The sequence below is a fragment of the Bacillus rossius genome, chromosome 15 (assembly GCF_032445375.1).
Source record: "Bacillus rossius redtenbacheri isolate Brsri chromosome 15, Brsri_v3, whole genome shotgun sequence".
In the NCBI taxonomy this organism is placed as follows: Eukaryota; Metazoa; Arthropoda; class Insecta; order Phasmatodea; family Bacillidae; genus Bacillus; species Bacillus rossius.
The window spans coordinates 38,639,939-38,657,419 of NC_086342.1; the positions used below are offsets into that span (position 1 = coordinate 38,639,939).

Sequence of the window (17,481 nt, forward strand, 5' to 3'; positions counted from 1 at the left end):
TTACTGTCCGGATAGTTACATTTTAATTTTTCAAAAATTAAAGTGCTTATTTGTGTATTTCCGCTTGGTTCACATCAATTCTATCAGGCCCATGATTTTTTTTTTAAATTTAATAACCTTTTCCATGTGAATCATCTGTTTATTTCTGTTCTGGTATCTAATATCAAATACGTATATTCCCGTTAGTACAACATTCAACAGCATAAATGTTTCATAGTCATTTTGTACGATTGTGCACACAGTTGACTTACTTAAAACTAAACTGCTACCAACATAAGTGTGGCCTTCATGACATTCTGCATGCCGTAATACTTGTTTTGTCTGAAATACTTGAACACGATGCATTATGATTATGAGTGATCAAGCACGTACAGTTACCGGCAGCTGAATGGGCAGACATTGTTTTGTTTGTGTGAATTCCCTGCCACTGGCTAGACTGAGTTCACGGCCCGGTCTGTGGCCAGGCAACAATGGTACGGCATGGCACGGCGGCATACGCGCGGACGTAAAAACATTTGGTCCTTTACACTCCAAAGCCGCAACTTAACTTGCCATAGGTGATGTTTGCAGAATAGCCGATAGCGTAGTCAGACCTGCGCACACATATCTTCCCCCCCCCTCATAAGGCTGGCTACCTGTATGCTACGGTACATCTGTTGTTTACCGAGTTGAAACAGACTTTGTGGCGTCATGCCCAACTTATTTTTGTCTGTGAAGATTTTGTGCGCATCAACTAAATTACACATTGGCTTCAAAACAAATAGTTATTAACAAGGGTAGCATTTGGGCTGCAATCTCCCCAAAAATTAATATAAAAATAATTATGTTGAAGCAGAAAAATAATCTTGTTTCCCAATACAGTGCTGCATAAGTATTCTTAATGATATGAGAAATATTATCCATATTATCCCAATGGTTCAGAACGGCTTATGAATACAAAAACAAAGGAAAATCTTTATTTTCATTTCTCACTCTGTTTCTTACGTACCATCAGAACAACATTTGGTTGCCAAATTCAGCAATTTTCATCTTGCTCTCTATGTCTAGCCATTCTGTTTTTTAATGCTCTGTTTACGTTTTGTAGTCAAGATTTTATTTTTATCACAATGTTTCTCCACACTTTTGTGCATACTGTTGAATATTATGGTTCTCTTGTAATTTCTTCCTCCTATCTTTCACGGTGTTCAAAATGTCATCTTTCTTCAGTTTAGTGGACAAAGTGGTTAAATCCCAAAATCTCTGGCAATGTGGTATTCACAGATTTAAACAGCGACATTACACTCCTCTTCAATGTGACATACATCAACTGTGAGAACAAAGTTAAAAATAACACAACTGAAAAGAAAAAAAACATAAAGCTTAAGGTAGTTATGATAAAGCAACAGACCTGATCCGAGAATGTTATAATACTGACAAGGTGAAAACCATCTCAACAGGCCTTACTACATGTATCCTGGAAGACCTAAGTTTGCTTAGTTGGATAGTTCATACATTCGTTGCTGGTGCCGGACCATCGGATGTATACTCACAACTGTTTTACATGTATTAGATAGGAAATGCAAGGGACAACCAAAAATTTAGAACTACAGCCAATTCCCGTTAAGTTTTTTGAGGTACTGGACTTACTAGCAAGAAAATGTTACTAAAAGGGTAAAATTTTATTAGTTTACAGGACATGCAAAAATTTTTTAAAGCTTATTATTATAATTTCTTAAGTGGTATTATCTTAAGAGGTTCACCTACTAAAAGGGTAAAATTTTATTAGTTTACAGGACATGCAAAAATTTTTTAAAGCTTATTATTATAATTTCTTAAGTGGTATTATCTTAAGAGGTTCACCTTAATGTTAAATTAATCGTAAGATTGAAGAAAAAATTGTTACAAACATATTCCAAACAAATTTAAGTTTATAACAAATTTTTTTTTTTTTTTTTTTTACAGAAAACATCACCAATATGATAACCATGAAAATGGAGTTGCTACATACAATATAAAACTGCTATGACGAAAAATATAACAAATGTTGCACTTAAAAAAAACACACATTTGTAACAATGCTACACAGGCACTTACAACATTAAATCTAAGTGTCTTTGTAGCATGTTTGCTGCTCAGTCTTAGTCGCCACACAATCGGAAGGAATGCACTCTGACGTTATCCCAGCATGCTGGCCTCTAAACACATGTACAAATCTTCAAATGTCTTCTTATGCCCACGCATGACAAATCTGTGAAACCCTGAAACACACCCAAAGCAAATGTAAATTTTTTTTTCCAAACAGTTGTTCAAAACTTTTAAATACCTGTATGTACATCCGTACGGGAAAAGAAAACCACTCAAATTCATGACCATTCACAGCATACGCTCAAAAATTTGAAATGATATCAGCAGGGCCGTGGAGAATGGGGTGATGGCCAAATCCCTGGGACTTTGACACCAAGTGAGTTTGGTGATTTGAGTTCACCATACATGAATGAAAATTACAAGTCTGTTGCTAATACAATTCATTGGAATTGCTTGGCTTCTGGGTTTTTTTAAAAAAAACTTTCTGGTCTGTGTTGTTACAGAGTTTAGTGATCCTGCAGGAGACATCTTACTTTTTTTTCCTAGATGAATGTATTTTAGTTTGTAAAAATAAAAACGGGTTAGAACGAACCTCTAGATCAAATGTTAGGCAGTCACGTTTTAGTGACAGGAACAGCAAACATTTTTGGGATAAAAAGTAGCCTATGTGTTTAATACAGTATGAAGAAGTAACAAACACACACACTCGTCACAAAATTTGACAAACCCTAGGCGGACTCACTGAAAAGCATGTTTAAAATTCAAAACTGAACTGTTATTAGCGCCGTTAGTTCGCTAGTCGCCGTGAGCTCCACTGAGCGGGCGGGTCTCACCAAGGAGAAGGATAGGAAGTGTCCAGACCTTACTGTGGTGGTGGACATTGACACTTACTGTTTGTATGTCTGTGAACTATGATTTTCTGTTTAAAAAATGAATTTACCCCTTTTTCACACCATTAGGGATGGAATTTCATAGTAATATGTGGCATATGTGTTAATCCAGGTTATGAGCTAGCTGTATGCTGTGTCTAATCCAAATCATTTCAGCGGTTCGGACGTCAAGTAGTAACAAACATACACACATAATTTTGCTTTTATAATATTGATGTGACTTACATGAATGTTTTTATAAGCCTTTGATATTTAATTATTTTATTCTGAATTGCCATTTAACTAAATTTTTGCTGGTTTTCACACTGTTTGCTAGGTTAGTATTTGTTTAAATGTATATTTCTTTATTTTATTTACTTTCAGTATGGTTCTAGAACATTGTGTTTTTTTGGGAAAAGGAAGGACATTTGACGGATGCGCAACACGACGGGGCCAATTTTCTAGACATATTTTCAGTTACCAAGACATTCCAGCACTTTCTGTAAGTAATCTCATGATGGAAATATCAGCAGGTATTCGCTCCCACGGGTGATGGGGAAAAATTATTAGGTTTTCATGCCAACCAAGCAGAGAGAATTTTGTGTTTTGCATGTTTGTTTTTGCAGACATGCCTCGATGCGAGGTTAAGGTATTACGTATGGGATTGTGTCCTTGGATGAAAGCTGTGTTGCGATTGGCTGGTGAGGTCACGCAGCTGCTACTTCCCTGCGTGGTGGTACACATTAGTGTCGCCTCATCAGTCGTCGTTCAAGTACTGTGCCGTTAAGGACGTGTGAGACAGACAGTTTAACTTCTGGAGTTAAGGCTGTGCCGTAACTGAAGTGTTTAAACCTTTATTTTTCTTTGTTATCGAACGTTTAACTTTAGGCCCTATGTGTGCAACACAGGCCTGGTTCGCCTGCTCCAAAGGGACTTAGGTCCAGTTTATTCAGTAGCTAGGTAGACGAGCTTGCTAGGGACATTACGCTGTGAAGACACAGAACTGAGGAGCGATCTCCGGAAGTGAGCGAGTGTTTTCGTTCATAGTTTGAATGAATTTTAAATTTGTGATGTGAGAAGATCCCGTAGCAATTGTAGCAAGGTTCAAACCATGCCAACTGCCATCATTCTTGTAGCAGCCAACCACGGTCTGACCACCATCTTTGCCTTGCTGGGTGGATCTTTAGGTTTCACCAGTTTATTAGAAACGAACAAAAACAAGGTGTGATTCCGTCTGAAATATAATTACTCCATACTGAGGAAACTTATAACAGAAACAAGAAAATATTAACGTACAATATTAATTACATTCTTAAACAGGTCTCAGGTATATTAAAAAAAAACATTGGCTGGCCGTACATGGAATTATCAAAGTTTCATTTACTAAAAATACATAAACCAATAAAAAAAAATACATATGTGTTTAAACGATCCCCGGATATATACTTAAAGTTCAGAAATTATGTTTATCTAATTAACTGCATCTGACGACGTAATTAAAAGAAAGTTCAGAAAAGGGTCAAAAGATACAGAAGCACCGGAGGTCGGGGCTTCCTTTCCCGGAGATCACGCGGGAACATGATGCCAGGGCGCTTGTGTCCTGTTGAGGAAAGGAGATGAAAATGCCAATTCGGCGTCCGGCTCTCGGACCCTGTCTGGAACAGTCCGAATCAAAACTGATCAGAACTTGAACACAGACAGTATACGGGGCAGAAAATGCCCGGAAAAGTTAAGGGGAGGTTGGGGAAAGTCGCGGATCGTCACTCACCAGACAGGGGAGTTGGCTTCTATTTACAGATGCGTCGCCAGCCAGGAACTGGATCCCGCGATTACGCAGCTGGGCGCGGTTGATTTCTTCATTTCAAACTAAATAAATTTAAAAGAAAAATAACTATTACATTTTGTACTACGCAGACGGACTAAGCTACTTGAAAAAGATTACAGGGATAGCATCCCTTATTTATGCGACTACATAGTCGGTTGCGGCTGGATGGAAGTCTTGCAGTGTCTCGTCGATTCGCCGATAATCGCGAAATGGTCCGTCTGCAGTCGCGACGTGAAGTGTCTCGCGGAGAACTGCGTCTCGTAATTAAAAGTAAATCTTGAATCAAAAGTGGAGGGGGGGACTGGGAGTCCAGACCGAAAGGTCCCGAAGTTCCCCGAGTGGGCATCATAAAAAAACTCTGACTGATGTCTCGAAGTTGGTAGCACTGGCCGACTTTAGCGCTACCTGTTGAGAGGTGTCTGAAATGAAAAGTATCGACTCGCCCAAGGCGTCTGCTTTACCAAGGGAATAAAGGGCGCAGTCTAGTGCTGCACTCTGGCGGCCTACAGGATAAGTTGGCTGGGAGGTTCGCGAATTTGCCGCTAGGTATCGTGTGCGGTCCATCTTGGCACACACATTTTTTATGCGAGGCGTCCTTGGAGACGGTCGCTGTCTGCTGGGGTTTCTGACCTGTCATTGGCCTTAGGCGAATTCTTAGAACAGAGAGAGGAGGGGGGTGAACAAAAGTGCAACGATGCTGAGAACAAGCGTCCATGACGTGCTTTTCGAGGGGAGAACCTAATACGTATTCGTGACAGTAAAGGCTATGGTCAGCTCGTCTCTGAGAAATGGTAACAGCTCGTCCAGAGCTGCTGTAGGCGGTTTTAGTCATGAAGTGAAGTAACGTTACAGGCCTGGGACATGCCTGTAAGCGAGGGAAATTTCAAACTGGCTGCCAGCAAAGTATTAGATCTGCAAAATATCAGATACATCTCTGGGAAAGGTGCTTCTGTCTACTGGCACAAAGTTTAACTTAGGGGAGCACACCAGACTAACAAAGTGTAAATCGCCCTTTAGTAACCAAATTATAGAGCAAATAAAAATTTCCAAAAATTATTTCAAATTATAATAAACATTTAAAACATATTGTGTCGAAATGCCTAATTTCCGGCACACAATGTATATGCATCGTTATCCAACAAAGTCAGCAATACTGGTACACGTTTTCCTTCAACTACTTCGTTTGCTACAAAATACTGTTTGAAGACTCTAACTCCATATTTTCCAGTCATCTTCTCACAGCTTCAAATGCATATAATTTCCCAGACATGAATACCTCGTCGGTCCAAGCGTTTTGGCCTCTGCAGCCTACACTGCTATGAGTCTAGGTTATGTTCTAAACGACCCATCGGGTACACACGTGATTGAGCCTTTACTAATTGCCACATTAAATTATTTACACTTTTAATTTGCTCCTTCATTACAATCTTTATTGCTGCTATTCACGTTACATTTCTCGCATATATCACACATAAGTCATGCACAGTTAGTTTGCGTTCCTTCTCAAGTCCACTGTCCCAACCTCACAACTTTACATATATCACACCGGGGATTTTAGTAGATAAATGTTTAGGTTTTACAATTAATAAGAATGGATTTAATATTGACAAGGTACAGAATTTATGATTTTGTTTTTTTAATTTCTACCACTGTGGTGGGAGTGACCAAATTGGCTAAAACAGAAAGAAGAAGATCGGCCAAAGTCTGAACACACCCCTAATACAGAAAGCATGTGTCAGGAAAAGGATAGGCAGCGCTTGAGGGAGAGGCATGGTACTTAAACTACTTATCTAGTTACAACAGAGTTAAGGTTGATAGCATGGAATTTCAGATTCGGAGGTAATTCAAAAGTGAATCCTGAGAAACGACAGAAAGAAGAGTTGTAAAATAATGAGCTTTTGGTGGCAGAGATGCTTCTTGTGAGAATTGTTCAAAATAATGATTCCGCCTGGACAAATAAACTGATTTGAAAATGTTGCGAACTTTTGAAGATGACGAAATCATTTTGAGAGTCAGAACTAAAATTACCTCTCAGGAGGATGCTGAGGATTTTCTATGTCGAATGGTACTTCCTAGTAACCACACAGTAACCAGATATTTGGTTCTTGAGAACCACAAACCGGTACGTCCATGCTGGAACTCACGTGTCAAAATTGTGTGAGCGATTCCGGATCCTGAAAGGAAGATGCATTTTTCAAAACGTTCTCATCCAAGTGTGTCAGATGTAGAAGGTATGAAGCTAAGTGTAACCTGTGCCTTTACCAGAAAATAAGATCAAAGATGCTTTTGCATTTGAGATAGATATTGCAGATGGAAGTAAGGCTTGGACTGTTCTATCCACATGTGCTGTATACAATACTGTGTATATGGACATTGTTTCTTCCCTTAGGACGAATTATTTTCTTCTTAGCTTTCAATTCGCACAGCATACATTATTTTGGTGTGTTGCATGTGCCAATTATTTTAACACAAGATTAAATAATAAACTTAAATGAATGCTAAATAACAAATTACAGTGGTGTAAAAATGTTAATTTGTTCATCAGAAAGTTTAGACCTTTATGTATTTACAACTTTGTATACAATATTATTCTTCCTTGCTGAGTAATTTAGAGGTGAATAATTTTTCCAAAGTCTACAAAACTATGTATCGAGGCCTTAACAAGAACGTATTCTAAGTACCGTATATTTGTTTCGTATTTACATACATCTTATATTTATATGGAACACATGTTATCAGGTAATGTAAAATATCTTACTTTGTAATAATGGCAGAAGTTGGGTAGAGACAATTGGTTCTGGTAGGAACACCTCTTTTAGTACATGGAAGAAGTCTTCCATGCTGCCATCTACAGTGTATTTCTTCAGAGCTGTCATAAATTTTTTGTAACAGGCACTATCCAATGATTTCTCCACCTGAAAAAAAATTAGTCCAAATAGTGTCATTGCATAGCTGTTGAGTGGTACATACTCAAGTTGTTTAACTTTATGTTCTTTTTTTTTTTTTTGCATACTGGACATCATGTAGTCTCTAATTATTTTTTAGTAATTTCTTTTTATTCACATACAGTGAAACCCCTTATTTACGTTACCGTTATTTACGTTTTCCCGTTATTTGCACTATATTCTTTAGGTCCCGTTTGGTTCCCATTTAATCCAATACAATACTTTCACGCGAATTACGTCTCAAAAATCTAATCCATCCCGCTATTTACGTCACGTAACAACGATAGTAGGCCTAAAAACATTGTGAAAAACGTAACTTTTATAGTCGGCAGTGAACATTTTAAATCGCAAAATAAACATATTTTATAACATGAAAAGTTGCTTTTATTTCTAAACATATAATAATTTAAGCCTAGGCGTGTAAAAGTCCGAGTAATTATAGCAGGAGACAATCTAAAATGTACTCGGGAAAAACGTAAACTCACGAATGTATAAACATGCTGTTACTATATTTATGTCACAACTTAGTCAAAATACTGGTACGAAACATAAACCTCACTAGATAAAATGAGCGGAGTCTTGGTAACTGTTTAAAACGTATTTTATAATTTCGGAAGTATTGTACAGTTGACGCATATTTTTTAAACTAACCATTTATATCTGGGGATCGTAAATAATTAATTATTGGTATCAAGACATCAAGGTGAACGTAAACTTGAACACGTCACGGCAGCGAGAAAACTGGTGCGTATACCAATAAACTGGTATTAGAACTGGACAAAACTGGTACACGGGAGGTGGAGCTTATATTTTTTTCCGCTAAGCTCGCATCTATTGGCTGGCTGCTGATGGAACGTCACGAGTCTGGGCAGAGCATTGAGTGAGTTATACTGCGCATGCGCAGCTCAGACAACAGAGAGAGCCAGCCGGCGGGTATGTCGTGCCATAACAGCTGATTGAGTACGATGACCTTTCTCCGCGCACGGCGCGCAATTGACGGTAAATTTCCAATTTGCTGCCCTTTTATTTTAAAATTTTTTACTGTGGTGCAATGCGTATGTGTAATGTGGCCCGCATTTGTTATGAACGCTGCAGGATGCGACTGTATTTTAAATAACTTTAACGTATTTCTTACTTTTCCCTTTATTTACACTTTCCCGCTTTTTACACTTTTTTACTTTGTCCCCATGAAAAGTGCAAATAAGGGGTTTTGCTGTATTTGTATTTGAGGTGAGATGCCTTAGTCTTAAGGTTGTTTCAATGGGCATGTAACTATCAACTAATGCAAAGTTGTCAATTTTGTTACTGAGTTAAAACAAAAGTAATTATTGTAAAATGCTTCAAGATTTACAGAAAAACAAATAGACAGTAAATATTTTGAAACTAAAGTTAAAATAACTTAATATATTTAAATAATAATCTCTGTAGTATTTAATTATGATTTAGGAACAAACCAGGTTTTTGTGAAATTTTGGACTACCAGTTTCGACAGCTTGTGTCTATCTATGATAGTTTTACTTCTTTGAAGGTTTTGTCCTTCTCCTGTAGTCATCCATCATGTAAACATCGTAGTTTAGTTTATTTCAAATCCACTTGATTGTGTGGTGATTTTGTTGCTCCATGCCACCTTTTGGGTGAGTTTTTTTGCTTGATTCACCCAGGACTCATTTTAAGTATTTAATTTTGACCGATGTCCCCCCCCCCCCCCCCCCCCCATATTTCTTCTAGCGGTCGTGTGGCGTGAGGCATCCAGGCCCATGGTTGATTAATTTCCCATAACTTTTGGAACAGCAGTGAGTCCTCCTGCTCTTGTGGTCTCAGAATGCTGCCGGCCATGTCAGGAAAGTCGCTGCAGTAAATTTTTTTTTTTTGGACTTATTCCTACCTATCATTGCAATGGAATTAATTTTTTAAACTAAAGAAAGGACTTTTAAAATGTAAAATTTAATTGTTACCAAAGTCATTTTGTATGTTGTGTTACTCATAGTTAAGTATAATTGCCACAAAGGCTTAACTGGTTGTGTTAACCACGCTCTGCTACCAAACTTTCTGCCATTTTCTTTGCTTGCCTAGGTTTGCCTCGTGTAAATAACTCTCCTGTGTTGGTTTTAAAAAGTGTGTTACGAGTAAGTACAAATTGTTTAGTTGAAATACCAGAGCCGTGCGTGGAAAGCACTACGAAAGGCGTCACTGCCCGGCCGCAGCACCAGTCAGTGATGTGACTCGCTGGACTGGCATTCGGCTGGAGGAGGGGAAACATAAAAATAAGCCAGCCAGTTTGTGTGTGTGCGTTCTGTGAGTGCGTGAGGCCATGCAGCGGTGTTGACGGTTCCCCCTCCCTCCCTCACACTGGTAAATGTCCGTAAACTGGCACAATCTCCACGTGTCTATTTCGACAGGTTTTCAAGAAGCAACTGTGACCCTACGTTATTGTATCTTGCGTGAGATTTCTCAGCTTTCAAATTCAACATTCCATGACAAAACTGAGCCAATTGTTGGTGCTTTGAAAGCCGTATTCCAAAGCCCGGGCATTCTCGCATGAATTTCTCCCTCACTGTAACATGCGTGCCAGATTTTATAAAAGAAACTGACGAAGGGTAGTTTGCTACCTTTTTTTTTTCCTATTCTGGACGAGGACTTGTTTAAAAAATATAAAATACTAGCCGGGAAGTGATAGATGCCTTTCACTTCATTCAACACTAATAAAAGTAGCACAGAAAGCAGACCAAAAAAAAGGAACGAGGGTTAACACCAGTGTCGTGTTTCTTAAGCACCAATAAGCTGAGACAAGGAACAAAGACTTCACTTATACTCAACTGTAGACAGATATATAGCGCGACTTACATTCGAAGTGACCCTATCTCAGACCCAAATTATAGCGGAGACCCATACACAGGACCAACTCTTCTGCAGATAAATACGGTATCGAGTACTTTGATACCACCGTATCCAGCATATAAGGTCAGCTTATCACAAATGAAAATAGGGATAAAATATGCAGCTTTAATGAAGGCTAGAGGCCACAAAAACTTATCAACCAGAAAAATTATAAACAATTTTATAAACCACACTACCTTGCTTTGAAATTGTGCAGCATGGAAAAAAAAAGAGGCAGTCGATTAAGTTAAGCACGATGTTGCCAACTGCCAGGCAAACCCATCAGTAATCACATTCATGGATACAATTCAACACTCCTTAAACAAACACTACGAAGTAGACTCTACAAAATAATTAATACTACTTATAAGCAGTAACGATATAATCCAGGCATCATGTAATTTAATAATTACACAGATTTTCAATCCACATAATAATCAAAAATTAAAATAAATTTCAGGATAAAATTTTGTGTTAAGTACTTAATAAAGATTTACCTTCTTACGTCATGAGATACATGAGTGATATTTGTCTATGTACATGGTGGCCACTCACAGTCACCAAAAATATTCCCTGATTTTTCCCTGATTTCCCTGATTAAAAATTCAAAATTTCCCTGATATTTACAATTACAAAAAAACATAATTTTGATGAAATAATATAATATTATAGAAAGAGATTACTCACATTTTAGCACCCTGCTGTATTTTCTTCATTATATACATACAGAAGTTCGTTAAATAACATAATACATTTTAAATATGTCACTTTACATTATAGTGTCCCTTTCAATGACCAGCAGTCTGTGTTTTGTTTTATGTCTAGAGACCGGAAAAATTCGCAAATTCATTTCGCGATAGGCTAAAATACAAATAGTTATACCTCAGTGCTGCCTCTGCTATTGGCTCACTACTCACCTGGATGACTCTGGGCCAATGAGAAACACCCGACCAAAGCTTTATCGAATCTCAGGCTGCTACGTTGGGACGTCTCAAAAGACAGCAGCCAATGAGTGGGTGGCATTTGACAGAGAGTACGCAGAACTATGGAGTTCATCCTACAGGTCATTGAACCCGCGATTTTTTCCTGTCCCTAGTAATGAGGTATTTCAGTGGTGAGCGCTCAAACATTTTTTCACACGACTTTTGATAACTGTTCTTACATTCATTTTTGATTTGAAGTGTAACATTTCTAGTTGCGAAATATTCTTAGTCTTAGTACTCTCAACAAGGGATAACAGTACAGTGCCAATTTTACCTTGTGTTTGATTTAAAAATGAAACAACTAATGGATAAATCTTCACTCAATTACAATCAGTACTCCCATCTGTAGCTAAAGCAAATGGTCCACTTACTAAAGATTCAACAGTTTCAATTTAGTTTCACCAGCCATATACTCCTCTCCACTAAGGCAGATGTTTTTGTTCTCGCACAGCTGTATTTCCGTGCAATTCTTGAGTCCGGAAACATAGCTCTATACAAATTACCCGAATGATCGGCTACTGCCATCGGTAAATTGTGTTCTACCAAAAAACTTGTAAACATTAACTCTGCGTTTGTTACTTTCGTTTATTCAGATATAGCGAAAAACGACGATATAGATTTATTGCTCGTCACGGCTTTAAAATGTTCTGCATGTTTTTTTGATTCAATATGCCGTCTACAGTCATCCCTTCCACCATGCGCAATCGAAAAGTCACACGTGCATACATTACAAAACGCGTGACGTTCCAAAACATTTGAAGATGACAAGCAAGGACATTCTTTTGAATAGTTTGGCGAAAGTTCTGAAGAATAACGTTCTTTTTTTTTTACCCCAGATACACATTGTTCTGTCACACGCTTCATTTCTACAACCGGCACTGAAGAACACAACACTATCGAACAACATAAACAGGTTTCACGTCTGTAGACACGACAAAAACACTTTGATGAAAAAAAATGGCTTTCAAGAATGTACACAACACAGGTTAGCCAAAGTACCGTACAAAAATTATCGTGATGTAAGTAGTTAACAAACGAAAAGTCAGAGAATATGTACTAGTTTTATCGTACAACGGACGTAATATCGTACCATTTCTATTACAAAACACAAGAATTAATCTACTTATTTCGACAGTACATGCGCACACTTATTAGTTCCGTTATCTGCGCAACCACGTGATGTATTCGAACTGCGTTCACGAAACACGCACACCAGAAACGGAATTTTTTTTCCGTTACCGTGCAGCACAAAGCCTCGTTTCCGTAATAAACCAGCGATGTTCCGTAATTCGGTGTTAAATTCGTAATAATTACGGAAAATCCGTAATGATTGGCAGCTCTGCGGAAATATACATGACACAAAAAATTCCCGGTTATTAAAAAAATTCCCTGACATTTCCCTGATAATTCCCGATCAACGTGATTTCCCTGATAAATCCCGGTTTTCCCGGTGAGTGGCCACCCTGATGTAATACTATAGAAAGTTTACATCAAGACATGAAGAGTTGATAAAGGTTCTGAATTAAAAGGTGTGGTAGTTTTAAAATTACATATATGCAATACTTTGTACATCCAATTATTCGATAGGTACTGTGATAAAACTTTCTATATTGTATTGACTATTCTGATTTGTGTTGCGACACTATCAGAGTGTACACATTCTGTAGTGTCAGGGAAAAGTTCAGGGAATTTTGAATTAGTGAGGAAATTTACTTGAAAACCTGGATATATCATGGAAATTAACTAGTGGTAGTAATTTGAGAGGGAAATTTCATGGCCCATTCACTATAGCCCATAATATTTGAGAATGATGTGGAAAATATTTCAGGAAGTGAAAAAATACCAGCCAATACCGACATAATGGCAACAGCACTGAGTCCTTTTTCACACTCTGTCTCTATCACGTGCAGCGCAAACTATGCACCTGCTCACCTTCAGACAAACACTCATGCCGAGAACAAGCAAAATATAAAAGAAAACTGGATTAAAATATCATTTCGAACATAGCAAAAACCAGCAATCCTTAAAAAAAATATGTGAAAAAATAAAAATTGACATTCACAAACCAAAACAGATAAAAACAGGGCCTAAGGGCTTATTCACCATAAAGCAAGCAATTTGTCAGAACACTTTAAAAAGCATGAAACAATGTGAAGTATGATTATAAAACGTGAGGCAAACACAGGAACACTTCTTAAAAGGAATATAAAAAAAATAAAAAAAATGTTTCTTAAATGATATCAGTGAACTTAACCAATATACTGATCATGATGATCGTTATTAAACTGTGTAGTGAATGGGGACTGTGGGAATCTGGGTTGTTACATGATTTTTCTCACCACTATGCATTCCTTCAGCAGCATTCTAGTATTTTAACTATAATTATTGTATTCATTGTTATAAGGTACTTAGTACTGTAACCTTTTAGATCTTTCAGTCAAGCGGACCTGATTCACTACAACAGGAACATAATTTTCACATTTTTTTTCTCTCGAGAATTTTGCATGTTTAAAAAACAACAACTATAATAATATTTTAAAACTACACATACAAAAAATTAAAATAATACTCTTTGGTCACGCTTAATGCCAGTGCATCAAAAGTACGAAAACACAGGAAACTCGGGTGATGTCGCGAGCATTCTGATCCCCAGACCGACTGCACACCCGAGGGTGGTCACCTCTCTCAGGTACTCCGTGACCAACGCCACTTTGACCGGGTCCGCCAGTCTCCGCCCCGCCCCCGCAGCGCTCCGTGGTCGGTCGTGGTTGGTCCTCTTCGTGACGCTCGCCAGGGCGGCCTCGAACACCTCCGCCCTGCAGCCCCCGCACAGGGCGTCCGACAACACTCGCCCCGGTCCCCCCTCTCCTTCTACTCTGATGTCCAGCGTGATCTTCGCAGCGGGCAGCTGGGGAGACACACAACAATTAGGAGCACGCCGGAGTTCTTGCCAAACCGTTTTCAGACTAGTTATACTTCTTTAGGCGCATTACGAATCACATTGTCAATTTTTTAAGATGCGCGCGCAGGATGAAAAAAAGGCCACATACGAATAAAAATTGTAATGTGCTTTTCAAATCTTTAACTTCGGTGATTGATGCTGAACGCTGGTCCATATCATTAAAACATTTATTAATTGTGAATATAAGAGATAGAAATATAGAAATTGTGTTTATAATTTTTTTTTTTAAGGTTTATAAACACAATGTGTATTTATATAAGTGAGGTTATGTTCACGTGCGTACAATTTATTTGACTGGACGGAAGCCCAATCGCAAGTGTATCAGTCAATGATATGAATCAATTATAAATTATAATTCATCTCAATTATTTCACTAAATTAATTATAATTTTATACATATTTTGTATTTTTTACTGAAAACTATTTTTTTTATTATGAATTTGATTGAATTTATACTTTACCATCCGTTTTTACAATATCATGCCAGTCTTTTATTATTTTACTTATATCAATTATTTCCATACAAAATTAGTTAGTTTTTTACTAAGCCAAGTAAGTGTAAATACATAAATACATGCAGCCATTTTTTTAATTCAAATTTTATCTTCAGCTGAATACCAAATTATCCAAGAATATCAAATATTTTTTAAAACATCTAACATATACACTATAACTATGTTTTTCACATTCCACAGTCATCCAAGAAAACTTTATGAACAAAATTTCAATGAAAAAGAATTAAATATATTGATCTGAATCACACATGATTTGTTACATAAAAGCATGTATGCACCAGGTTGCAAAAACCTAATTGTAATTTCTGAACAATTCTTCTTTGCTTCATACATGTTATACTCTTTTCAAGTAAACTTTTTGTGGATGAGTCCCGCTAGCTGTATGTATAGATAACAAAATAATTTACAAAAGAATTTTATTTGAAATGTTGAATAGTACTGAGATTGAAATACGTAATTCTCAATTTTCAATTCAAATATCAGCAGACCTGTATGTCATCTTATTTGTAAAGTTAAGTGTCAATGGTAATGTTTGACTGCTATATGAATGTGAATGAATGTTGTTCAATGTCTTCAATGAGCCAATAGAAGTACAGTAGCTCATGGTAAAACTAGACAGTGACAGACCTAGGCATCCAGTATCTCCCTGAAGATGGACCCATGTGTGGTTAAGTCTTTTGCTGTCATTTCTGTCCAGGGTTGGGGAAATAAACCAGGTGTTTTTTTATTGTTTAAAATAGGTTTTATAGGTTTAAACCAGAATTTTTTATTACTATTACGTTAATTATTTTGGTTCTCCGCATGCACAAATGAAAGACATACATTATCCCGCTTTCTGCCACTCATTTTAAACCAGAAAATTTAAAACATCAAAGAACTGAAGTCCAGATAATCTGCACATCTGACTGGACTTAACCACAGAAAGGGTATTTCCCCACAGGTGGAGGATTTTCCATAGAATGGGTTTTCTCACAGAATTGGGTTTTAAAGTACAGTCGGCGAATTCACCCAGAATAGGAATTAACTTATTTTTTTTATTTTTTATTTTTTATTAAGAGTATTTTTTTTAGCTGGGTATAATTAACCACTTATTGTGATTCTACAGAAACCACAATTCAAAACACCACTATATTTTAAAGTTGTAGTGATGAATAATCACTGTGTTAAGACAGTAACTATATTTTTATGTTACTATTTAAACATAATAATAAATGTCAGTTGGGCACAATGTCCAATTGTTAACATAAATTATAACATTAAATTTATAAATTATCTTATTGAGAATAATTATATTAAAAGTACATGATTACACCAGAACTATGAAAACATCAAATTGAAACTAAACCATTACTAACGTATTACACATTAAATGAACAAAATATACACACGTATAAAATTATTCCAACCATGTATATCAGCAACTCTGGCATGAAATAATCCTGATATCGATGCCAATAGGTAGGGCCTATAAAACAACAGTTCAGAATACAGAACAATATTATGGTAGATCTTAAATGAGCATTAAATCCATATGTTAGTTCTGAATAATGAAAATGTCTTTTAATTTTATGTCACACTAGCCTACCCAGCAGAACCACCTCTGGGTTGACAACATATTCATTTGTTGAGCTTTATATAATAATTTGTCAAAAAATCATACTTACACTCACAGAGAATCAAATATAGTGGAACAAAATAATGTTTTAAACATATATACAGTAAAACCTCGCTCGTACGGCCCCCGGTTCATACGTACACCTCGGTCGTACATACAGATTTTCAGAAACCGTGCAAAATGAGGCAAAAAAATAAAAATATATGAAAAGTGTAAGAAATACGTTAAAGTTTATTAAAATACAGTTGCAACCTGCAGCGTTTCTAACAAATACGAGCTACATACACATTGGGTCACAGTAAAAAATTTAAAAAAAAAGGCCGCAAATTGATGGAAATTTACCGTCAATAGCGCGCCGTACGCGGAGAAAGGTCATTGTACTCGATCAGCTGTTGTTATGGCGCGGCGTAGCCACCGGCTGGCTCTCTCTGTTCTCTGAGCTGCGCATGCGCAGTATAACTCACTCAACGCTCCGCCCAGACTCGTGACCTGCCATCAGCAGCCAGCCAATAGACGTGAGCTTAGTGGGACAAAAATTTTAGCTCCACCTCCCGTGTACCAGTTTTGTCCAGTTCTAATACCAGTTTATTGGTATACGCATCAGTTTTCTCGCTGCCGTGACATGTTCAAGTTTACGTTCACCTTGATGTCTTGATACCAATAATTAATTATTTACGATCCCCAGAAATAAATGGTTAGTTTAAAAAATATGCATCAACTGTACAATACTACCAAAATTATAAAATACGTATAAAACAGTTACGAAGATTCCGCTCATTTTATCTTGTGAAGTTTATGTCTCGTACCAGTATTTCGGCTAAGTTGT

The 17,481-nt window shown here is 37.2% G+C and overlaps 1 protein-coding gene across 3 annotated transcripts in view; it reads right to left on the reverse strand.

Annotated features, from left to right (window-relative positions):
- Nucleotides 1-1,917: 1,917 nt before the first annotated feature.
- Nucleotides 1,918-17,481, reverse strand: part of LOC134539372 (regulator of telomere elongation helicase 1 homolog) — a 79,875-nt gene continuing 64,311 nt past the window's right edge. Inside the window, exons 13-16 of one of the 3 annotated variants that reach the window (XR_010076302.1) lie at nt 14,244-14,471; nt 7,517-7,673; nt 4,702-4,799; nt 1,918-4,588 (exon numbers count right to left, since the gene is read on the reverse strand). Coding sequence is in view for 2 of the 3 variants with exons in the window: in XM_063381361.1 (XP_063237431.1) it covers nt 6,790-6,932; nt 7,517-7,673; nt 14,244-14,471 (528 nt within the window). In the remaining variant the exon portion in view is untranslated. Of the gene's footprint in view, nt 4,589-4,701; nt 4,800-6,786; nt 6,933-7,516; nt 7,674-14,243; nt 14,472-17,481 lie in introns of all 3 variants that reach the window. The other 2 variants (XM_063381361.1, XM_063381362.1) reach the window with 2 other exon arrangements.